At 47.9% G+C, this 24,899-nt stretch overlaps 1 protein-coding gene across 1 annotated transcript; it reads left to right on the top strand.

The window, feature by feature from the left end:
* Positions 1–653: 653 nt before the first annotated feature.
* On the top strand, positions 654–23,843 carry GPR173 (G protein-coupled receptor 173). Its single transcript, XM_032398203.1, has 2 exons — positions 654–1,361; positions 19,767–23,843. Exon 2 carries the CDS (start codon positions 19,864–19,866, stop codon positions 20,983–20,985), a length of 1,122 nt encoding a protein of 373 aa, XP_032254094.1. The 5' UTR covers positions 654–1,361; positions 19,767–19,863; the 3' UTR covers positions 20,986–23,843.
* Positions 23,844–24,899: the final 1,056 nt, after the last annotated feature.

Here is a 24,899-nt window from a genome sequence, read left to right as displayed (position 1 = left end):
GCAGGACCTTTCTGCCCCGACCGGCCCCCGGCCCCCTATCCTTGCCTCCTCCGCACTTGTAAGCCCAGGTGAGTCGCTCTCTCAGCAGCCCCTTGGCCACCTCTCCCCCCCTCCCCGCGTGCCTCCCTCAAGCATCTCAGAAAGGCCGGAGTCTGACTTCCCCAGCCAGCTATTGTCCTGGCAGCACGGCCGCCACGCCAGCATCCCCACCCAGCCGGCCAGCCCGCGAGCCCGCGGCTCCCCAGCCCCGCCAGCCCCCACCCCGCCCCGCCCCGCCCCGCCCCAGGGAGGACCCGGCTGGCGGCTGGGAGTCTCCCTGCCTGCTCAGCCTCCCTCCTTCCCTCCTTCTCCCTCCCTGCCTGCCTTCCTCCCCCGCCCGCCCCTGAGGCAGGGACCGTGCAAATCGAGGAGAGGGGGGGACAGACAGGCCGGGTGGGGTCCAGCTTAAAGCCCTGGGCTCCCCACTGATACCCCGTCCAGGCTGGGGATCCCCAACATCTTGGGACCTGGATTTGTGTGAGCTGGGGTGGTTCCCAGGCCAGGAGCGTGCCTCCGGCAGGCCCACTGTGCCCCCGTTTTGCATCAGGACCCCCCCCCCTCGGATGCTCTGAGCCACCCTCCTCAACCCGGATCTAAAACCCGGGACACAGCTATCAGGCCAGCCTCTCTCTCCACCCCACCCCCTCTTTCTGGCGTCCATCCCCTCCCCAACACCACCTCTGCTGCTGCCTCTGGCTGTGGACCTGCACCTCTTCCCTATCCCCGCCAGGCCTGGGGAGCGGGGTGAGCCTGGATGAGAGCCCCCCAACCTGGGGCTCTCCCAGGCCATGGCCAGAGTGCTCCCAGAGAGGAGCCCTGGCCCCTGAGCATCTGCTAGAGGCTTGGCAGAGGCCCCGCGGGGACCGTGTCTTCTGAGGACAAAAGGCGGCGGCCAGCAGGCAGACGGGGCGGGGGGAGGGGGGACCGGCAGCCAGGCGGGCAGACGGATAGCAGGGGCCAGAGCTGGCCCCCCTCCCAGCTTGGCGGTGGCATGAAGATGGGGGTGGGAGTGTGTAGTGGGGGAAGCACCTGCCTGGACCCTCACCTGCCAGCTAGCTGGGCACCCCAAGGCTGTGTGCTGCCCACTTGGTGTTCCCCAACGCCCCCAGCCCTGCCCGGTGCACCCCTCCGGTGCTTGCTTCCCCTGATGTCTGCGTTTTAGACCAGCCCGACTGGTGTATCCACGGCAACAGAAGCAGGAGTGTCACTGGCCGCCAGATCACTGAGGGTCCCACAATGTGGCCTGGGCTGTGATTTATCCTGGGTGAGACAGCTTGAGCCCCCTCCTGGGATTCCAAGACAGCCCTGCTAAGAGAGCCCAGGTAAGTAGTCAGCATCCCTCCACCCAGGATGGGGGGGGGGCTGAGATTTCTCTTCTGTCTCCCCACACATATTTCAGAGTCTCCATCACTGCCATGCTCTGTCTCTCTCTGACTCGGTTAGTGTGTCCCCAACCCCCCATCCCCACTCCATCACAAGGACTACTTGGGCACCCAAGCCTGGAGAGTCCTCTAGCCATCTCCATCTTCCTCAATCCCAAATGTCCCATGAGAAAGGGAACTACCACCTGTTTCCCCACTCCCCACACAGGGTCTGTTTTTATCATTATGGTCGCGTTGGGGCATGAGGCTGTGTTAATACTCCCTTGTGTGCTAGCAATGGAAGGCATGCCTGGGAGCCCGGCAGTGCTCTCGCGCCTGCACCCTGGGCAGGCTCAGCCTCCTGCAGCTGGCTTCTCCCCCTCTCCCTCCTCCTCCACTCTCCTCCAGGTTCCTTGGCCTGCATGCAGGGTATGTGTGTCTCTGTCTGTGTGTGAGAGCAGGCAGGTGGGTAGACATGACGGAGAAGCGGATCCCAGCCCAGACCACCCCCCACTCTTTCTTTCCTTCTTCCCTCCCTCTCTGCTTCCCTTCCTTTCTACTTTCCCCTGTCTCTCCCCACAGGTAGTACAGACTTTTGCTCCCTCCCCACTGAGGATATTGCTGTGATTCCCGGGGGGAGGAAGCCGCTGTAGGGAAAGTGGGGTGGAGGTGGCAAGCATTTCCAGGCCCCGGGCTGCTTGATGGCTCTGTGGGGGCCAGGACCATGCCACACAACCTGCAGGGGCCACAGTGTGGGCCCCAGCCTCCATCCAAGGCTCTCTATCTCTGTTTCACATGCCCATGTTGTGACTGGGACCCTCAGATCTTATGGCCTTGTGCACAGTGGCCAGTGATCCCTATGTCTGGAAGGGCAGGAAAGCCCGATACATGGAGAACGTGGATTCTCCTGGGATGCTTCCCCCAACTACTAGCTCTGCAACTTGAGTGAGAATGTGCCACTTATTGAACCTCAGTTTTCCCATCTGTCGAAGAGACCGGTAACCCTTCCATCATGGGCGTGTGTGGTGACTAAATGAGTTGGTGCATGCAAGTAAAGGATGTGCATAGTAGTGGCCCTGAAACAGTATCAGCAAAGCTCATGGTCGATATTGCTGATTATTCATGATTAATATTGTTATTGATTATTTGGAGAAGGGACTGGCCCCTCTTCTCCAGGGTATGCAAATGGGGGTTGGGGAGTGGAGGGGAGGCAGGAACAGCTCAGTGTTGGCACTCTCCCTTTGTAGGGAGTGATAAGTGGTGGCTATTGGCACAGCCTCCCACCCCCACTCCACTCCAGTCTCCTTTCCCTGTACTTGCCCCTGTGCACGCGCGCGTGTGCGCACACACACACACAGGCTTGAGCTCCCTTGAGCTAGCAGAGGCCTGGCTTGCAGCCTGCAGCATTCCTGGCCCTGGTGATGTAGGCGTCTCCCTGTTGAGGGGAGACTTGGCAAGAGTTGGGCCTGTGGTCAGTGGTTGGCAGTGCCTGGAGACAAGGCTGAAGCTTCCGAGATCGCAGGGCTTCGGGTAGAGCTGGGGTGTGGCCCATGCAGCAGTCAGACCCATGGGGGGACGGGTCCCAGGGATTTGCTAACCTAGAGCCTGGACTGGGGGGGACAGTGGGGTCTGCTGGCTGGTTTCTGGGTGCGGAGATGTGGTGGAACATTGAGTGAGGGGTGGGTGGCTGGAAGAGGGTCCTTAAGGCCAGGGGAGGAGGAAGAGGAGGGGAGAGTCTGAGACCCAGAAGACCCCGTGGTGAGGGTCGGAAGGGGTAGGGCTTTGGGGTATAGAGTAGACTTTTCTGAAGAAGCATTTGGTGTGGAAGGGAGAGGACCCAGGCTGTGGTTTAGAGGCATCTGGACCTGAGAGTGGGTATATATGTGTAACTGTGAACGTGTGCAGTCTGTGAGCATATGTGTCTGTCCGTGGGAATTATGGATGTATATGAGTCTGTGTGTGAACCAGACCACACGATGGTGTATGCAAGTGTGTGAATGTCTGGATAGGCTTTTGTGTGTACAGGGGAGTGGGTATGACTTTGCATGTCTGTCTGGGTGAGCAAATGGGCATGTTTGATTCTGAGGCTGGGTAAGATCTTGTTTCTGTGAGCCAACAGGCCTGTTGAATGTCTAGTTGTATATGTGTGTGGTATCAGTTTGTCTCTGAGTGTCCATGTCTGGTTGTATGCATATGAGTATGAGGGTTTCAGAGTGCCTGGGTATGCATGCCCAATTAGATGAACGTCTAGCCTTATCTGTGTACATTTGTGTGTGTCTATGTGTGCACGTGAGTGTAGGTATATCTAAATGGTGTGTTTGTGAGTGTGAGGGCGTGTGTGTGTGTGTCCATGCATGTATGGGAGGGTCTGTGTGTGTCAGTATGCTTCTGGGTGGGCATGTCTGGCGTGTATGTATATGAGTAGGTCCGTGTGTTGATGTCCATGTGGATTCTCCAGCATTTTCAATTGTGTGTATGTCTGCGTGTGTGTTTGAGTACATAGGTCTGTAGACAGACCTACAGGTTCACATCTGGTTAGGAAAGTGTTAGTGTAGATGATCACCCTCATATAAAGAGAACTAATTGTGTGGGGGGGGGAGTGTGTGAATACATGTTTTGTGCATGAAAACATATTTTGTGTGCCATTGTGTACACATTTGATTCTGTGTATGGTTATGGCTCTGGGGGGGTCTATGCCTGTGTATACATGCACAAAAGGCTGTGTGCATAGGTGAAAGAATGCATTTGGGTACATGTCTGATTGTGTTTGTGGGTACACTCTTATGTGTGAGTGCAAGTCTGGTTGTATGCATGAATAACTAGATTTCGTAATACCTGGTGCACATACCTCAATATGTGTTTTGTCTGAATTTCTGAGTACAAGTGTGAATGTGTGAGTGTGGATAAGCCTGTGAGTGATCATGAGTGTACATGTGTGTATATGCTAGTATGTGTGAACATCTGGCTGTGTGTGCATTTGAGTGAACATGTCTTTATATTTGCCCATGTGTTCATATACATCTAAGTGTGTGTGTATGTGTGTGTGTGTGTGTGAGAATATGCCTGTGTGTGCCTGTCTGAATGTACAGGTGTGTGAATGTACCAGTCTGTGTAGTTCTAATTATTTGTATATGTGTGTTTGGATTTATTCTGGAACATACATCGTAGAACAGTGTAAGTGGATGAATTTGCACGCCATACATATGTTTGTGTGTGTATGTCTTTGCATGTGTATGCGCTAAGTGTTATCACTTCTTGTGCAGATGTATAAGTATGTGACTGTTCTTCCATGTGTGCATGTGTGTGAACATAGCTTTGTGTCCAAATCTATCTGAGAATTTAAATATAAATGAATCTTCATTTGTTTGCATGGCTTCTCATACGGGTGTGTGAACATGTGTTGAACACACATGGTGTGCATTCTTATTATGATTGTGTGAGTGTGTTTTGTAAGTACATTTGTGTCTCCATGTCTGGTTGTGTGCATATAGGAATGAATGATATACACGTCTGTGTGCATGTGAATGTGCTCATGGGCATCCACTCCCAGTTGTATGTATATGTCTGCGTGTATTACAGCGTCTGTATATGAACACATCGTCTCGTTGACAAGCAGGTCAATGGGTGTTTATGTACATGAGTACACCCACACGTGAGTGTGTGTGAAAATGCTTATGTGGTCACATCTGGGTATGTGTGTGTATACATTTGGGAGCTCACCTCTGTGTGTCCTGTTTGTTCGTTGTCTCATGGGGTGTGATGTTGAGTCTGCCTGTCCGTGGACATGTGGAAGTATGCCTGTGTGTACACCTGTGTTTGTGAGTGAATGTGGGTCATTCGTAGGCGTTATGTCACGTGAATGTGTGCGATGCATGTACGCCTATGTTTGAGAGTAAATGGATGTGCAGGCGTGGGACCAAGTGCAGCGTGAGTGTGCACTGCTGTGAGTGTGCCTATGTGTACGGGTGAGTGTAGGTATTTGTGCATGTGCCGGTCTGATGGTCTGTATGTGAGAGAGAGAGACATTTGGCCTTGGGCCTATGCAGATAGGTCTAATCCCCGAGGGAGTGATAAAGGAGGGTACTTATGAGTGTGATGCTGTATGCACAGCCCAGCATGTACTGATGTGCATGTCTAAGACTCAGTGGCACCCTGCTAGACCATAGCCGGCTCTGGGTAGACACCCTACAGGATGGCGAGCTCTAACACTTGAGCAATCCATGACCCTCTTCTGGGGCCTCCCTGGCCTCAACCATGTGCTGGGCTTTTGCGGGGCGGTGGGGGGAGGGTGTCTCAGGATAATTCTTGTCATCACTCACTCTCAAGAAGTAGGAACCAATCATGGCTGATGTCTTCCTAGGGAAGGGGGCCTGTGACCTTTTAGAAATGGATTTCTTGGGGCGCCTGGGTGGCTCAGTCGTTAAGCGTCTGCCTTCAGCTCGGGTCGTGATCCCAGGGTCCTGGGATCGAGCCCCGCGTCGGGCTCCCTGCTCCGCGGGAAGCCTGCTTCTCCCTCTCCCACTCCCCCTGCTTGTGTTCTCTCTCGCTATGTCTCTCTCTGTCAAATAAATAAAAAATCTTTAAAAAAAAAAAAAAAAAAAAAGAAATGGATTTCTTGAAACTCAAAGACCTCGCTTCCCATCCCCCCACCCTTGAAGGCCCAGGACAAAATGGCATTGTATGTGTCTAAGGTTGGCAAATGGTTTTCACGGAGAGCACCCAAACTATGCCATCCAGGCAGAAATCTAGATGTCAATGTATATGTATAAGTAAAGGTGTATCTGGGTAGAGTGTGGTGTGTGTGTGTGTGTGTGTGGAGAAGGTGGTATATTTGGTAAGAGAATGGGGGGGAGAGAGAGAGAGGGAAGGGATCTGAGTTGTGTGCACATAAGAGAGAGTCTGGGTAAGATATGTATGTGAGACATTTGGCTATATTTGGGAGGGGTGAGTGTGAGTGTGGGTGCATGTAAATGGTGCATTTGTGAGGTGCTATGAGAACATCAGCCTATTTGACTGGAGGATAGTATGAGAGTTTGGGTATGGCTGGGTGGGAATGTGTGAAGCTATGTGTTTTTGAGGAATATGCGGGTATGGGTGTATCTGGATGGTGCAAGAGAGAGTGGGGGGGGTCTGGATGATGTATGTGTTTTATAGTGTAGATGTATCTGTGTTGTGTTAGGAGAGAGCATGGGTGTTTCTGGGTAGAGCGTGTACATGAGGGAGTATGGGTGTGATGGGGTGGGAGCATGGGTATATCTGGATGGTGTCTGGGTGGGTGAGCATATAAGTCTATTAGGCAGTGCAAATGTGTGATGGAATATATCTAGATGGTGTGTGTGTGTAAGAAAGAATCTGGGCACATCTGGGTGATGATGGGGATGTGTGTGAGTGTATATATAATTGGAGTATCTATGGATGGTGTGTGGGAGTGTATGTGGATGAGATGTGTGTGTAGTGTGTGTGAGAGAGTATGGGTGTATCTGCATTAGGTGTGTGGAGCGTGGGTATTCTGGATGATGGTGTTTAAGAGAGGGGGATCTGGATTGTGTGTATGTATAAAAGAGAGTGCAGGTGTTTCTGAGTGTGGTGGGCGTGTGACAGCATAGATGTTATCTGGTGGGAGGAATGTGTAGGTGTAGCTGGATGGTTGTAAGTGTTTGGATTTAACTGGGTTGGGGGATGTGAGTGGGTATATCTGGATGTCGTGTGTGAGGTGTGGATATATCTGGATGGTGTGTAAGACAGAGTGTAGTGGTACATGTGGGCTGGGTGTGAGACAGTGTGTGGGTATAGTTTGGGTAGAGTGTGTTTGGATATGAGTGTATCTAAATGGTGGGTGGGTGAAAGCACAGGTGTATTTGGGTGGTGGAATGTGTAGTAAGGTATATCTGGATGGTGTATTGTAAGAGCTTTGGTTGTGTATCTGGGTGTGTATGTACTTGGATATGTGTGTGAGGGTGTTTATAACTGGATGGGGTGTGTGAGAGAGTTTGGGGGACATATCTGGGTGGAAAGTGTGTGTTTGGAGTGTGAGTGCATCTGAGTGGTGTGGAGGGGATGAGAGCATGGATGTATCTGGGCAGTGGAGTGTTTGGGGAAAGATAAATTGATGGTATGTGTGAGACTTGGATATATCTGGGTGGGATGTGTGTGTGTGAATGCAGATGTATTTAGATGGTAGTAGAGTGTATCTAGTTGATGTGTGTGTGTGTATCTCAATGGTCCATTTGGGATGAATTTGGATGGTGTATATGTTTTAGAGGGTGGATGTATCTGGGTTGGGCTGTGTGAGTGGGACTGTGGGGTGTGTGTGTGAGAGAGAGAAAGAGAGAGAGAAAAATATGGGTGTATATGGATAGGATTTGTGTGTGAACAGGTGTCTCTGGATAATGTGTAGGTATCTGTGTGTGTGAACGTACTTGGTTGGGAATTTGTGAGTGTGAGTATCCGGGTTGGCTGTGTGTAAGTGTAGTGTCTTTGAATGGTGTGTGTGTCATTGCGGGTGTGTATCTTGATACCATGTGTGAAAGAGACTGTAGGTGTGCCTGGGTCAAATATGAGGGCTCTAGGTTAGGGGTGTCTATAGGTTTGAGTATATCTGAATGTTGCATATGAGAGTGTGGGTGTACTGAGTTGGGAGTTCGCATAAGTGTGGCTGTAGCTGGGTGGAGTGGCTGTGAATGTAGGTGTATTTGAAGTGTGTGTGTGTGTGTGTGTGTATGAGGATGGGATGTGTGTGAGAGTGTGGCTGTATCAGTATTGGGTATGTGTGTGAAAGTGGGTGTGTCTGAATGGTGTGTGTAAGAAAGAGAATGTGCACCTATCTGGGTTGGGGTGTGAGTGTGGGTGTATCTAAGAAGTGTGGGCATCTCTCTGGCTGGTGTGTGAGAGACAGATAGGGTATATCTGGGTGGTGTGTGAAAGAGAGTATATAGGTCCATCTGTGTGAGGTGTGTGAGTGTATCTGGGTGAGGGTGTGTGCATGTGAGCATATCTACATAGTGTGTATGAGAGTGTTTGGGTGTGGGAACGTATCTGAGAATGTGGGTGTATCTGCACGTGAGTGTGGATTTATCCAGACGGTTCGCAGGTGGTGTATCTGGGTGTTTTGTGTGTTTGATAGTGTGGGTGTGTCTGGGTGGGGTGTGTGATTGTGGGTGTGTGTAGGAATGTGTGTATCTTTCCTAGGGCATATATGCCTCTGCTAGAGTGCCCGTAAATGTGAGCACATCCATGTTTGTGTATGTGCTGAGCAAATCCATGTTTGTGTAGCCACACATGGGTGTGGCTATCGGTACGTGGCTTGTGTGTGCATGTGTTTGTGCTAGAGTGGTGTGAATCTGTATGTGTGTGTGAGATGAGTGTGTTTCTCCATGTGAGTAAGTTCAGCGGGCAAGGTCTCCGGAGCCAGGCTCTGGCTTTGCATCCTAGTTCTGCCATTTATTAGCTGTGGGGCTTTGGGCAGGTCACCTAATCTCAGTTAAGCCCCCGTTTCTTCTTTGTAAAGTAAGGGTAATAACACTATCTCATAGGGTGAAGATCAGATGAGTTAATATTTGGAAAGTGCTTAGGACAGTGTCTGGCACATAATAAGTCCTCTGTGCCATATCAGACGTTACCTAGTACTACAATTATTGCACGTGCCTGGTGTGTAAGTAACAGTATGTGTCCATCTGCAAGTGCAACAGAGTCGTTTCTATGTGCATATTTGCCCCATTATCTGTATCCGTGTGTATGTGTAAGAAAGTGAGCTGATTCTGTGTGTATGTGAGTGTTTTTGTACATAAAACTAGCTTTATACTTATATGTGTCCCAGTGTGTATATAAAACCCTGAGTGTATGAGAAAGGAAGTATGTGTCTAGGAGGTCAATGGAGGGGTTTGGCCACGCATGTGTATTTCCCAGTGTACATCTGGGTGTATGAATGCACACATCTGTATCTGTGGTGATGTGTGTCCCCGTGAGTGCAGATGTTACCTGTGTTGCTGGTACGCTGCATATATGAGCGTGTGTGTGCATGTGTGCACGCACACACACCAGTATGTTTTTATCGGAATATGTAAACAGGTTTGTAGTAGTCAGGATGTAGATGTGTACGCGTCAATCCCTGTTGAGTCTATACATGTAGGAAGGTTAATATCCAGGTTTATATATGATGATGATGTGTGTGTATAAAGGATTTGTGTCCATATGGCTGTGTACTAGGATCTTTGTATTTGTGTTATAGAAATGAATGCATAGGTGTGAATGGGTGTGTGCATCTGAGGGTTTATGTCTGTGTTTATAAGCCTTGGTGGCCATATGGTTATGTATGCGTGAGTCTGCGTTGCTCTGTCTATGCGTGCCTGCCTCTGTGTGCGTGGCAGTGAACCTGAGTGATAAGCCAGTATGTGTGAGCATGTCTGTACTGTGTGTATAATGTGTGTGTACCAAGGCAAGGTTTGTATAAGATAGTGGATCTTATTTATTTTATTTTTTATTTAAATTCAATTAATTAACATATAATGTATTATTGGTTTCAGAGGTAGAGGTCAGTGGTTCATCAGTCTTATATAACACCCAGTGCTCATTACATCCCGTGCCCTCCTTAATGTCCATCACCAGTTACCCCATCCCCTCAGCAACCCTCTAGCAACCCTCGTTTGTTTCCTATGATTAAGAGTCTCTTATGGTTTGTCTCCCTCTCTGCTTTCGTCTTGTTTTATTTTTTCCTCTCTTCCCCTATGATCCTCTGTTTTCTTTCTTAAATTCCACATATGAGTGAGATCATATGATAATTGTCTTTCTCTGACTGACTTATTTTACTTAGCGTAATACCCTCTAGTTCCATCCACGTCGTCGCAAATGGCAAGATTTCATTTTTTTGATGACTGAGTAGTATTCCATAAAATAGTGGATTATAATCTCTTAATGTAAGAGCCTGGGGTGGGGGAGGATCTATAGGATGTGAATCGGACTTACCCTGTGTGTGAATGTCAGTTCTATGTCTATGCATGCATGATTGTGTCTGAAAGCATGTAGGTCCATATGATTTTGTTATTTTTTTTTTTAAGAGGAGAGAGTGCAGTAGCGGGGGGAGGAGGGGCAGAGGGAGAGAGACAGAATCTTAAGCAGGCTCCCCGCCCAGCTCAGAGCCCCAGTGGGGCTCAATCCCATGACCCTGAGATCACGACCTGAGCCAAAATCAAGAGCTGGTCGCTTAACTGACGGAGCCACCCAGGCGCCCTAGGTCCATATGATTTGGTTTGTATGTGTATGTGTCTGCATGTGCCCATGTGTGTGGTGAGTTTTTCTCTGCCTAGGCCTGTATTTCTAATGAAGGGTGGTTATCTGTATGTGTGTATGTTTGTGTGTGTTTCGTATATCTTTGCATGATTTGCCGGTAGGTGGGTACCTACACACATGCCTAACTTTCTGTGTAGAAGAGGTGTGTGTGTGTGTGTGTGTGTGTACCAGTACACATACACCTGATTGTGCTTATCAGCTGGTGTAAGTCTGGATGTGAGTGCAAATTTGAATCTTGATGTACACATGTTCCTGTGTGCACTTATCTGTCCATGTGTGCTAGTGTGTCTATGCGGTGTGACTGGATGTGAAGGTCTTAGGGCATTCCCAATCTGGCACATGGAAAAAGTGAAATATCTATATGGCACGTTGAAGTACACTGAAGAGGATTTAGGGGTACTGGGGTTTGGCGAAAAGAAATTCCTTACATTTCTTTACATTATACAAATTGTGATGAGGAAAACAAAAAATGCAAAGTTTTAGGGGAGTTATTAAATATTGAATTTGTATACAACTTTTTTGTATACAACTTTCAAGTAAAACATTTTCGGGATTTTTTCATAGCACACTGAACTCACTTCTGGAAACATAACTTTTATTCACTCGTGCAAATTTGTAATGGTCAGCATTCATGCCCACTCCTGAGCCTTTGATTGTGACTGCCTTTATTTATTTTAGGGTAATTTGACTCCTTTATGGACATTTCCATCATGATTTGGTGAAGTAGTTTGTGCTGAGCATCAATGTTCTACATCAAGTTATTGTATTTCTTGGTAAAAACCCAAAGAAAACAAAAGAAACAAATAACCATTAGTACTTTTGACACAGATATAAACTTCTATTGTGACCTGCTACTTCTTGATCTTGAAAAGCCTGTTGATGAAGGTAAGACTGAGTCTGTGGAGGTTGTGCGGGCACCATTTGCCTTAATGTCCTCAGTAATTAGCTTGAATGTGTGACACATAGCTGCATGATTCTGCAGATCAGCAAAGCTCACCTTAAAAGCATTAGCTTTGGGGTCATCAGGTACCATTTTGGTTTCTCTGACACTTTCACACCATACCAACCTTTCTTAAGAAATGCAACAACTAACTGCTTATTCATCCCTGTTTCACCTCCCTTTGATAACTCACTTGTTTTTGCCATGGCCAGGCAGAGACCCAGGTTTTATGCTCGAGATAAATAGCTAATGATCACTTCTGTCTCTTGGTGGTCACCATCAACAGGAAACTGCTTGCATGACTAGGTGGCAGCAAATGGCCAAAGAGGTTTTTTTGGGGGGGGGGAGGGTTACTGGTTAAAACTCCTTTCTTATCAATAATCAGAACTTGGATAATTCATAGTCTTTGAATTTTGTGCTTCAAAGATAGGATCCTTTTTTAAATCTAACACTTCTTTTCTTTCAATCAAATGTGATGTTGAAATTTCTTGTAACAAATGCACATGCATTTTGAATCCAACCAAAAATTTTCATTTTGAGTATTTCAAAATAATTGATGAAACTTTTGCCCTAAGTAGACACAGACATTGCTCTACTCATCTTAATAAGTCTTTTTTAGTAGTCAACTTAATAACACCAACTAATTATCACCCAGGGAACCATACATGACCTCACTTCTAAGTTGAAGTTTGGCTTTGAATCCATAAACCTTGACAGTATACTTTCATATATTTTTGAGTGTCTTAAAAATTTTTTGATGTAATTTTATTCATGTGCTCAAAGAGCCATTTGTTGAAATGAGTAAGCATCAAATCTGCAAATGAGAATCATTCACAAAAAAAATGCTGAAAATTTTCTTTTAGCTCATAAATCTTTTACAGAATCCTTACACACTTAGGTTTAAAACAATAGAGAAAAGTGTACTGATCCCAAAGCTTCACAGAAATCCAACACACGGGTGGGTAGTACCTTGGATTTAATCAAATTCACCTAGCATCATTTACTGTGGAAATTAGACCTACAGGTAAACTTTTATAGGGGAGTGCTCCTTGGTGCATGAATCTCGGCATTTTCAGAACAAATTCCAGATGTAAACTTCATGCCATCTCAGTAGTCCACAGACTAATGCAGAGTATCCACGATATTAGAAAATATTCATGTATCACTTTGAATATTTCAACCTTAGTTTATTTTGGTGCTTCTTGCATTTCTCTTCGGGCTTTCTGACTAGTACTTTGAACTGAGCACAATTAATCAACATCTAGAGATGCATCAATATAAAATGAAAACCCTTTTGATTCAACAGTCTTCTGAGTTAGTGTCATTTCAGTGGTCCTTTGACCCATCATCACTGTGTCTCCTAATAGCAATAATTGAAAGTGACCTCTTTCCTGTTCTTTTTACTTCACTGGTCCCAAATATGATGTGGACAATTTCCTGGCAGACTGCTAGAACGTTCCTGGCAGAACGCTGAGATACTACTGGGAGGGGCATCTTAGCTTTACTTGTTAATCATGCAATCCTGTCACTAGCTTGTTGAGCTCCATCTAGGAATTTTCTAACCCAAATTAAAAAGAAAAAAGAATGTTCTAACCCATCTCATAAAAGAGCCAGGTTTCTTAATTTGCATTTTGAGATGCTTTTAAAAGTCCAAATATTTCTCTTTGTGAGAGTGTTTCATGGCCAGTTGACCAACATAGCCTACTGGGAAATGAAGTTTCTTTTTTTTAAATCTTTTTAATTTAAATTCAGTTAGCCAACATATAGTACATCATTAGTTTCAGATGTAGTGTTTATCAGTTGCGTCTAACACCCAGTATGAAGTTTCTTTTGATAACTTTTCCACACAAATCGGACATATAGGTTGAGGATGAGAGGGCTTACTTGGCAGCTGGATCCAAATTTGGGACAATCCTTATTAAACTGCTTAAATTAGGGAGATCCTGGAGTTTTTGGAGGGAGACTGTGTTTGTCTTGTGAGTCTCCTGATTTTCCAGCTTTAATCAAAAAGTCCATTTTGATGGGAAAAGAAATATCTTAAAAATTAAATCTACTTGAATATGAAGTATTGAAGGGGCCAGCAGATCTTAGTGACTTCTGAAAACTGACTTTTAAAAAAAGCAAATTTGAGGTCTTCTGCATTCTTAAGAGAACAGCACTCTGGAAACAAAGCCTTAAAGGCCTAACTTTCCCTTTAATGAATCAATTCAATTCAACCACAGTCAGGCTTTATTCTTTTAGTGACAAAATATTTTTACCTAAAAACAAAAGGTAATAATTTATTCTGAAATAAATTATGAAATCCCACGAAGAATCAGATTTGGCTAATTTTTAATATTAAAAGCCAGTTGCAAGTAAATCAGTAAATAAACCAAGAAATAATAAAAATTATATTGTAATGTTTTTAAAAGAGTCCTTTTAGAAACACTGTGAAATACTTATGGATGAATGGTATAATAGCTATGCTTCAGAATACTCTGGAAGTGGGGGAAGTGGGTGAGGTTATAGGCAAAACAAGACCCTAAGGGTTGATCATTGATGAATCTGGGCAATGGGTGCACTGACGTTCATTACAGGACTTTTTTTACTTTTTTATTTTTTTTTTGAAGATTTTATTTATTTGTCAGAGAGAGTACAAGCAGGGGGAGCGGCAGGCTCCCCACTGAGCAAGGAGCCCAATGTGGTACTCGATCCCAGGAACCTGGGATCATGATCATGACCTGAGCCGAAGGCAGAGCTTAACTGACTGAACCACCCAGGCGTCCCTCTTTCTACTTTTTTATATCTGAAATGTTCTAGAAGGAAAAAAGGTTTTCTATAAAGAAGGAACAATTAGGGCAATTAACAAAATAGTTATACTCTCTTTAGGAATACCTGCTACTATATAATAATAATAATAATAATAATAATAATAGCAACAGTCATGCAACTATTTTTGTAGGAAAAAAGTTGTGGAAAAATTTAAATAAGGTCAAATTAAAAAGAAAAACAGGTGTTGTACATGTATGGGCAAAACCAAAAAACCTCACTGATGAGCAAGAGTGGCAATCAAAGTAATAATCAGACTATCTGGGATGTTTCAACAGGAAGCAATCCAAACATTTACAACCTCTCTTTGACCCCCTAGAGCCTCTCTTGGTCTGGCTCCCTGCTGTGGCAGGTGCCCACCAGCCAAACAGCTCTGCTAATGTTTCCACCTGTGCCTGAAGGAGTTGGCTGGTATGTGCACGTGTGCGGGTTTGTCTCTGGGTGTAGACCTGTTGCGGTGTGTGTATATCAAGTAATGTGAGCAAGCTTGTGTGTGTACACTTGTCTGTGTGTGCAGGAGTGTTCGTATACATGGGCGATTTTTCTCTTTGTGATTGGTTATGCTTGCACATTGCAGAGGGGGGTGTGTTGGAGCTGGTACACTTCTCTGCATAAGTGAGTACGTACATGAATGGGTATCTGTGTACCTGTGCCAGGATGTACATGTCTGTTTTGGTGAGTGTGCCTAATTTATGTGAAAGGGTTTGGATCAGTCAGCCTCGTGTGTTAGAGTATGTACATGTGTGTATATGTGAGCAGTTTTTGCTTGTAGGTTTTTTTCTCCATACAAATATATCTGTGGATATCTGAGGGGTGTTCTGTCTGTGTGTACATACATGTGTGTGTTTGTGTGTGTGTATGCATGTGGCAGGTTTCAAGTGCATGTGAGTATGGTGGCATATGCAAGTGACTTTGAGTGTCATTATGTGTAACAGCATTTGTATGTGATGATATAGGTATGCCACCGTGTACATGCCTGTGTCACAGAAGTTTGTTTGATTATGTGGGAGGATTTGAATAATCAGGTAGATTGTATGTATGAGTCTCTGCGTGAGTAGGCTTGCATATGTGTATCTATCTGTCAGGATTTGAGTGTTCATCTGTGTGTGTGCGTGTATGTGTGTGTGTGTTAGGGGAGTTTTAATTGTGGGTTTATGAGCCATTACACGTGTGTGTGTGTCTGAGTGTGTGTATATGATCAGTTGTCAGCCCTCTCATACCTAACACCCTCTTTTATGTAACATATTTTGTAACACCCCTTTACTATATAGACATGAAGTTCTTAGATAATATAATCTCTCTGCACATATAATTTCAAAAGAAAACCCATATAGTATTTTATACAATATGCATATTGTATTAACTCTAATACAAATTAATTAAAAGAAAGTGATTTATAAGGTAGTAATTTGTATTTTGATATGTGAATGTTTGGGCATGGCACTCCCCAGGAAATTCAAAAAGGTAGTTAGAGGCTTGTAACATCTTATGAATAAATGTGGATTTGGAAGGGGAAAAAATCAGAAACTGCCCCTTGCTCAAAGTGCAGGAAAATGACAGGCAAAGGCCTAGGGGTGAGATTTTCCGAAATAGTTGACAGCTCAAAGAAAGTGCTCCCCCAAACAAAGTGCAGTCTCCTCTGGACTTACTTGACAGCTATATTCCTGAGTAATTCAGGTTATATTAAACTAGAGGGAAATTTGTATTTATATGTGAAATAGAGTTATTAGGTTCAAGGTTCGGTTCATTACAAACCCAAAGTCCTAGGGCATTCGGGACACATGTTGACTGTGTGGGACTGCCCCACACATCACTGGATGGCCAGCATCATTGCCCTGGACCCCTAAATGTTAGAAGGACGTCCTACACCCCAGCGTTGTGGCAACCAAAAATGCTCCTGCGGTTTTCCAAAATGTCCCCTAGGGGGCAGTAACGTCTTTGTTGAAGACGATGCACTGGTTTAGACAGGGTGTATACACCGTGCCTGCGGAAGAAGGCCCCATAGACTCTATGCCGTGTGTGCGCATGCGTGCGAGGCCATGTCCCTGTGTGTGAGCCGGTTGCTGTCCCTAGGTCTCCATAGCAGGAACCTATGTGTCTGTGTGAGCGTGTGTGTAGCTGCGTATCTTTCTGAGGGCGTCTGGGCACGCGCAGGTGTGTATGTGTTCTGTGCGTGTACTCACACTTTTAGCCTGGGACGGGCCCAAGCTGTGGCTGCCAGTCTGCTCAGAAGAACCCTCTCCTCACTTGTAGAGTCGCCCCAGCTTTCCAGGCAACACCAGGGTTTTGTTCGTTTGCTGCTATTGTTTTGTGTTGTTTTGTTGCATTTTAGTGTGTGTTTTTTTGTTTTGGTTTGGTTTGCTTTCACTGAGACTCTGGGCTACAAATTATCTACCTTCTGGATCTTAGTGTGTTTCCCTGTGTCTCCCTCTCCATCTTTATTTCTGCTTCTCTCTGTCTCTATGTCTGCCTCTCTCCCAACCCGTCTCTTTATCTCTCTATTGTTCTCTCTTTCTTTCCTGGCATTATCCCTCTCCTATCTCTGTCTTTGTCTCTCTCTTTCTCCCTCCCTCCTTCCCTCTCTCCCTTTGTCTCTGTCACTTTTCTCTCTCTCTCCCTCCTTCTCTCTCTGTCTCTGTCTCTACTTTTCTGTCTCTATTTCTCTTTCTACTCTGTTTCTATGTGTGTCTCTCTTTTTTTCACTCTTCTCCTTTTGGTCTCTATTTCTGTCTCTTCCTGTTTGTGCGGAAGGCCTGCTCCCCTTTCTCTGTTTATTTCTCCCCCTTTCCCTCCTATGTCTCTCTCTCTCTCACAACCCTCTCTCCTCTGTCACTCTCTGTGTGTCTCTCTGATTCTCTTTTATATTCAATCTCTCTCTGTCTCTAATGCTTTCCCCCTGCTTCCCCTCAAGGCTAAGGAGTATGTGTGTGCATGTGTGTACAAATTTACACACACCCAGCTGTCCGCTGGTCCACAGTTCTGTGGGAGCTATCAGGCCTTGAGGGGGCTGAAAGGGGGCCCACCAACCCCACTTCTCCCAAGCCCCTGCCCTAGCACCTTCTCATGGCCTATTGGCACTGTGTCTGAGACTTCGGGGTACCATCAAAAAAGCTTGGCCCCTGGTGGCTATGGCAGGCCAGGTTGGAGCGAGCTGGGAAACAATACCGAGGGGTGACTTCCTGGGAGGGAGAGGGTAGAAAGGCTCCACTCAGCCCCGTGTCCCTCAACCTCAAGCCCATCCCAGCCCCAACAGTAGTTCTGAGTTTCTCCAGCTTGCTTCCTTCCCTCTGGGACCTATCATGTTACGTTATCACACTCCTCCCCCGCTAGCCCCCAGCTCACACACACCAGGAACCCTCCTGTTCCCCTCCCCGCAAGCTTGGCCCGTGCCCTCCCACTCCTGTACTCCCCAGGCTGCCTTTCAGCAAATCCCACCTGGATGCCTCCAGGCAGCCCTCCCTGAGCCACCAGCCCCTTTAGTCCCTCAGCCAATTGATATGACAGCCTTTGACCGAGGGCCTACTGTGCTATGCACTGCTCTTCTAGAGGAGAGTATCTGAGTCTCTACTCCCTGCCCTTGTGGTGCTTTCAATCTAATAGGGAGAGGCAGGCAATAAACTGAATTTTAAGTAAATTATATAGTGCATTAGAAGAGATAAGTTCTACAAAGAAAAATAAGGCGGGGCAAGGGACACAGAGTGCTATTAGTTCTCACCTGAATTACTATGTAGTCTCCCTACTTCTGCCTTTGCCCCACCTGGTCTGTGCTCCCCACAGCAGCAAGGGGGATCCTTTTCAACCCCAAGTCATATCACATCTCACCTCTGCTCCCATGGCTCCCCTCTCAGAGTAAAAGTCACAGTCCTCACCACGGCCTCCATGATCTGGCCTCACCGCCTTTCTGACCTTAAGTCCCACTGCTTTCTGATCACTCACTCCGTTCCCTGCACAGTAGCCTCCTTGCTCTTCCCAAATACACCACGTGTGATCCCACCTCAGGGCCTTTGCGCTAGCTGTTCCCTCTGCCTGGACTTCTCTTCCCTCCAATAACCACATGGCTCACTCTCACCTCCTTTAAGTCTTTGCTTAGATGACACCGCCTCCGTGAAGCCTTCCCTGTCCGTTTCATCTAAAAGTATACCTCCCCCACCCCTAGCACTTCCTATCCCCTTTCCCTCCTTTACTTTTCTTTTTAGGAATTTATCATCATCTGACCTCCTATACTTCACCTATATATCTTCTTTATCATCTAGAATATCAGCTCCGTAAGGGCAGGGATCCTTTTCTATCTGGTTCACAGCTGTGTCCCCAGTGCCTGGCACACAGTAGATGCTCAATAAATCGCTTTTCAATGAATGAATGCACACAAGCACACTCATATCTTTATATTCACGATACTCCCTGCCCCACTTAAAATAAAAACCCAAGTCCTTATCATGGCCCACAGCCCTAAACAGTCTGGCTCCAGACACTTCTGTGACTTCCCTTTCTACCACTGTCTCCCCTCCCCGCCCTTTTCCAACCACACTGGTCTTCCCACTCTTTCTTGAGCATGCTAAGCGCATTCCTGATCATGAATAAAAAAGCTCATTTAATGGGTGGCTACCAGCATTAACAAAAAATCGTGAACTAGAATAGAACTAACGGGGTACATTACACATAGGATCAGTACTGTTTTGTGAAACTTTTGGTTCAGTTATGTAGGCACGTATGTGTATGTGTACCAGATTGTGATGTAAAATGTTTGGCTTACTATGGGTAGCAGTCAAAAAAGTTTGAAGAACATAACCTTAGGGCTTTGCAAAGGGGGAGAAGAGCCGCACCAACACCCCCGCCCCACAGAGCCCCCAAGGGAGGAAACAGGTAACGGAGGACATCCAGAGAGGTGAAGCAGCCCCCTCCCCCAGCAGGGAAGGGGTAGGAGGAGTAGTGGGCCAGGGGCAGGGCCTGACACCAGCCAGGGAGTAAGTGCGGAGACCGTGTAGACCCACTAACACTGCCCTTTCTGTTTCTTCCTCACCTTTCTTTCCATCTGTTTCTCGCTCTTTTTCTTGTGTTTCTCTCTCTCTCCCTCTCTCTCTCCATCTCTATCTCTGTCTTCCCTTTCCCTCTCTCCCTGTCTCTGGTTCTGTTTCTTCTTATCTCTTCTCATTCTCATTCCCCCATTTCCCTCTCAATTTGTATCCATTTATATCTTTGTCACCATTTTTGTTTTGTTCTCTCCTTTCTCATTCTGTCTCTGTGCCTCTGTCCGCGTTTTTCTCTCTGGCTCTCTCCTGCGGCATCTCTCTGTCTCTCTCTGTCTGCGTCTCCCCCATTATCCCCATTTGCAGGTGCAGCCCAACAGGACAACTGATGGAGTCCCCCAGGGCCCATCGAATACCGGACTGGCTGATCCCGTAGGGCTGGGAGCAGCCCCCGCCCCTCAGTATGGCCAACACTACCGGAGAGCCCGAAGAGGTGAGCGGTGCACTGTCCCCACCATCGGCATCAGCTTACGTGAAGCTGGTGCTGCTGGGACTGATCATGTGCGTAAGCCTGGCGGGCAACGCCATCTTGTCCCTGCTGGTGCTCAAGGAGCGTGCCCTGCACAAGGCTCCTTATTACTTTCTGCTGGACCTGTGCCTGGCCGATGGCATACGCTCTGCCGTCTGCTTCCCCTTTGTGCTGGCTTCTGTGCGCCACGGCTCCTCATGGACCTTCAGTGCGCTCAGCTGCAAGATTGTGGCCTTTATGGCCGTGCTCTTTTGCTTCCATGCGGCCTTCATGCTGTTCTGCATCAGCGTCACCCGCTACATGGCCATCGCCCACCACCGTTTCTATGCCAAGCGCATGACACTCTGGACATGCGCAGCTGTCATCTGCATGGCCTGGACCCTGTCTGTGGCCATGGCCTTCCCACCCGTCTTTGATGTGGGCACCTACAAGTTTATCCGCGAGGAGGACCAGTGCATCTTTGAGCATCGCTACTTCAAGGCCAATGACACGCTGGGCTTCATGCTTATGTTGGCTGTGCTCATGGCAGCTACACATGCTGTCTATGGCAAGCTGCTCCTCTTCGAGTATCGTCACCGCAAGATGAAGCCAGTGCAGATGGTGCCCGCCATCAGCCAGAACTGGACATTCCATGGCCCTGGGGCCACCGGCCAGGCTGCTGCCAACTGGATCGCTGGCTTTGGCCGTGGGCCCATGCCACCAACCCTGCTGGGTATCAGGCAGAATGGGCACGCAGCCAGCCGGCGGCTGCTGGGCATGGACGAGGTCAAGGGTGAAAAGCAGCTGGGCCGTATGTTCTACGCGATCACACTGCTCTTCTTGCTCCTCTGGTCACCCTACATCGTGGCCTGCTACTGGCGAGTGTTTGTGAAAGCCTGTGCCGTGCCCCACCGTTACCTGGCCACCGCTGTTTGGATGAGCTTCGCCCAGGCTGCTGTCAACCCGATCGTCTGCTTCCTGCTCAACAAGGACCTCAAGAAGTGCCTGAGGACTCACGCCCCCTGCTGGGGCACAGGAGGTGCCCCGGCTCCCAGAGAACCCTACTGTGTCATGTGAAGCAAGCTGGTAGGCAGACAGGCAGGGAGAAGGTCATGGCTACCGTGATGGGGCCAGCAGTAAGGGAAGGGTGGGCCCCATACAGGAGCCTTTCTGAGCTCCAGCCCTAGCCCCTCGAACCACCTGGAATCGAGGCACCTTTGCCAACAGCTCCCCAGGGTTGGAGACCGGGGTGGGGGACTGGGAAAGAGGCGTTTCTAATGCTGTGGGGCCTGCCTCCGCTGCCTCCTTCTCCACTTCTACAATCTCTCTCCTTTCCTCTCTATCTCTCTCTTTCTTTCTCTCTCTTTCATCCGCTCTCTCTCAGAAGTGACAATTCAGAAAAAGAAACTAAGACTGAAAATGCAGGTTTTTCTACTAACAGCTGAGGAGACAGGCTTTCTTGCTTTAATGTCTCTCCTTCTGACATAGTCCAGAAGTGGGAAATTTGTCCTGTAAAATAGACTTCCAGAGCTCTTATTGCCCCCTCTGCTCCCATGCACCCTCCCCTTCCGAGTCCTTTAGCAAGGGCTGGATGTTTAAGGAGAAATTCATCTGCTGACAACCGGGACCAAAGGGGGTGCTGGGTCCCCAGGGAGCAGAGACGTTTAATTGCTATGTTGTGTGCAATGTTGTTTTAAGCTAACCCTGGTCCCAAGCCTGGTTTCCTGTCCCTCCCCACCATGTCCAGACCTCCCAAGTGTTTCTTGAGCATCTGTTCAAGAAGCCAGGAGGGGAGGGAGAAGGACCCCTGGGATGGGCCCAGGCTAGGTGAAGAACGGGATGTGAGCTGCACGCCTCAAGCTGAAGAGACCCGAGCTTGGCTGCATTCTTTCGAGCTGCCTCCTGGATCCCCAGCCCCCAACTCTTCTTCCTGAGGATGGAAATCCACTCCAGCCCCACTAGGGCTGATGTGGGTGCCATACAGGCAGGAGCATTCCCCCAGGGAAGTGTAGGGAGAGAGCCAAACTCCCCAGAGTAACTGGATCCCAGCACCTGGGGTCAGAGCAGAACTCAACCCCAGAATTGTCTCCTGGGTTCACACTATTCTCCTGAGGATGAAAAGTTGGGGGGTGGCCTTGGTATAACACATAGTGGTATAAGCTCCAAGGCACTGTGGACTTGAGTCCATTCCTATCTGACCTCTTTTTGTCCCCTTCAAGCCTCGGGGGCCTCAAGCCCCTCTTGGTAGCCCTTGGCCTTCTGGGCCCTCAGCCCCCAACTTCCTTCCCCTGAACAGCCCTTCTCCCCCTTCCTCCCTCCACCCAAAGTGGAGCAGACTGCAGCCAGATTCTCCAGGTGGGAGAGCCCAAGCCTCCCTCCCAGGGCAGAGTCCACTCTGGGCTCACATCACTGCCAGTTCTTATGGACTGGTGAGCCAAGCTGGCATTCCTTTGCCTGGCCTTGCCCGGATTCTTTGTCCCCCTCTCGTTTCCTGGGGGAGGGGGAGATCTGTATTTATCTACCCCCTTTCCCTTCCTGATAGAAACCGTTGTCCGAAGCTCCCTCCCTACCCCCACGACAGCCCCAAAACTGGGGAAGCCTTGACCCAAGAGGAATGGGGAGGGCACTCTAGGCAGGAGAGACATGAATGAGCCTGGCTGTGGAGTGGCCCTGGAAAGGCAGGCCAGAGTGGCTGAGAGGCTGGGGTGGAGGGTACCTGTTCTCTCAGTGATAGTGATGGGGGTGCCTTTCCCAGGGAATGGGGTGGGGGGGAACCACAGGGGTGGGAGTAGGTAGGGTACATTCTGGAGGGTTTTCCTCCATTTCTTTTTTCTAACTGCCTGGATTCACCATTGGATTTTGTAAATGGAAAACTGAAAAGAACAATGCTATATTGGATGTTTTCTCTTTCTGACTCTCTCTCTGTGTGTGTGTGTGTGTGTGTGTGTGTGTCCTGTCTGCATGACCACATGTGGGGAGGTATGGTCAAGTGGGACTGTGTCTGTGTGACTTTGTGTGGGGAGGCACCACTGCCTGGTGCACACATGTGAGCAAATGCCTGTATGTGGAGACATATGGCGCACACACACACGTACATGTATGCACCTAATTGAAAGGAGACAAACTAGAGTTATGTGCCTGCAGTAGGAAGTAGAGTGGTTGGAGAAAAGAATTTTAAAACCGTACGTATGTATGCAGCAAGAGGGTAGACTCCCATCTCATAAAATCTTCCTCCTTTGGCCCAGGCTCTGAACATGGGGGGACAGGATACTTGAGAACCCCATCTCTTCCCAAAGCCTGGAGCCCCCGGGTACCATTCCAACTCCTGTATCCGTCTCCTCTCCAAAATGCAAACAAGGTGTTCCTGAAAGTGGACCACTTTGGAGAATAGGGACTGGGAATTGGGGATCAAACCTGAATGGGGAACTAACGGGGTTAGAAAATGCCCCCTACAAAGTAATGGCTTCTGGAGGGACTGCTCAGTCGGGGATGGGAGCCCTTCTGAAGAGTCCACTGTATACCGCTGGGACTTTGGTAAGCTTTGACTAAATTCAGAGGAGGGATGTTACAGGGGGGATAAACCTAAGCCTGGGAGTCTACCCAGCTAGCCTGCTCCCTGGGCACTCAATTTACTATTTATTTACTTATTCTCTCAGGTGCACAGAATTGAGTTGACCATACTCCTCAGTTCTTGGCACACTACATCATCGTTGGCCCATGCGAGTCCCTTTTATTCTTTGTTTTGTTTTGTTTCTTCCCCTTCATCACCCATCCCTGATCCAATACCCCCTCCCACATAGGCACCCACTCTCGTGTATTTAATGTATGTCCTTCCAATTCACCGTTCATGTGTTTATTTACATATATGTGTATCTGTGAAAAATATATGGTATTGTTATGTGTTTTGATTTACATAAACAGTATTGTACTATAAATCTTGTTCTGTTTCTTTTTTCACTCAACATTCTGTTTTTGAGAGATTCAGCCTTGTTGCTGTACGTAGATCTAATTCATTCTAGTGGTCCATCTTCTACATATACCACATTTTTCTTATCCATTCCCCTGGTGATGGGTCTCTAGGTTGCCTCCAATTTCCTGCCACCACAGAAAGGCTGCAATGGGCAGTTTCCTACGTGTCTTAAGGATGCCCAATTTAGAGGAGAGGAAACTGAAACTCAGAGAGAGGCAGTGATTTGGTTAGGGCTACAAAGTGAGGAGCACACCCGTGACGTGAATCCCAGACCAAAGCCGGAACCCCACCACCATGCGTCAGGAAAGACCATCAATCTGACCCCCAAAATCTAAAATGCAATTAAAAACGGCATACACTGAGGAAAGGATTGGAAGGAGGGCAAGTATCGAGTGGACGAAGAGATAGAAAACCCTAGAAAAATCTGGCGGACGAATGGAATCACAATCATTTTAATGACGCAGAGGAAGTTACTTTTGTGTGTGTGATTATTTCTAGAGCCATTTTGCAGAGATGCAAAACGCCACGTCAAACTCTGGCCCCAAATCAAAGGTCCTAGGTTTCTAAATTCCAGGCTCCTTTAGGGCAACCCTAGCCCCGGGGGCCACATCACGGTTCGCCACAGGGACAAACGCCGGGAAGAGGGGAACGGGCAGATTTAAGAGGTGCGTAGTTGTTGAGCGGCGGGCAGAGAAGGGGGAAAACGACACCGAGGCTCTCCCAATTTTATTTGAGCACATCCTGCTCAGAGCCTGCGTTTGTTTTTTGTTTTGTTTTTTGGTCTTCAGAGCCACTGGTACTTTTCCCATTGGATAAAACGCTTGAAGGGTGAGGGAGAGGGGCTTCTGCCCCTCAGCTTTCCTTGCAGCCAATCGCCCTGCAGTGTCCCTCTCGTCGCTGGGGGAGTCAGCCCGATGATTGGCGGGCCCGAGAGGAGCCAATCGGAAAGCGATGAGGTGTGGTGTTGGCAAGCAGATTGCGTGAGAGCGGGCAGAGGTCGAGGGAGTGCGAGCGCCTCGGC

The sequence above is a fragment of the Phoca vitulina genome, unplaced genomic scaffold, assembly GCF_004348235.1.
Source record: "Phoca vitulina isolate PV1807 unplaced genomic scaffold, GSC_HSeal_1.0 scaffold111, whole genome shotgun sequence".
In the NCBI taxonomy this organism is placed as follows: domain Eukaryota; kingdom Metazoa; phylum Chordata; class Mammalia; order Carnivora; family Phocidae; genus Phoca; species Phoca vitulina.
This window is presented reverse-complemented; position numbering and strand designations above follow the sequence as displayed.

Coding starts and splice junctions, on each gene's coding strand:
- GPR173 (XM_032398203.1), top strand. CDS start 19,864: ATGGCCAACACTACCGGAGAGCCCGAAGAGGTGAGCGGTGCACTGTCC.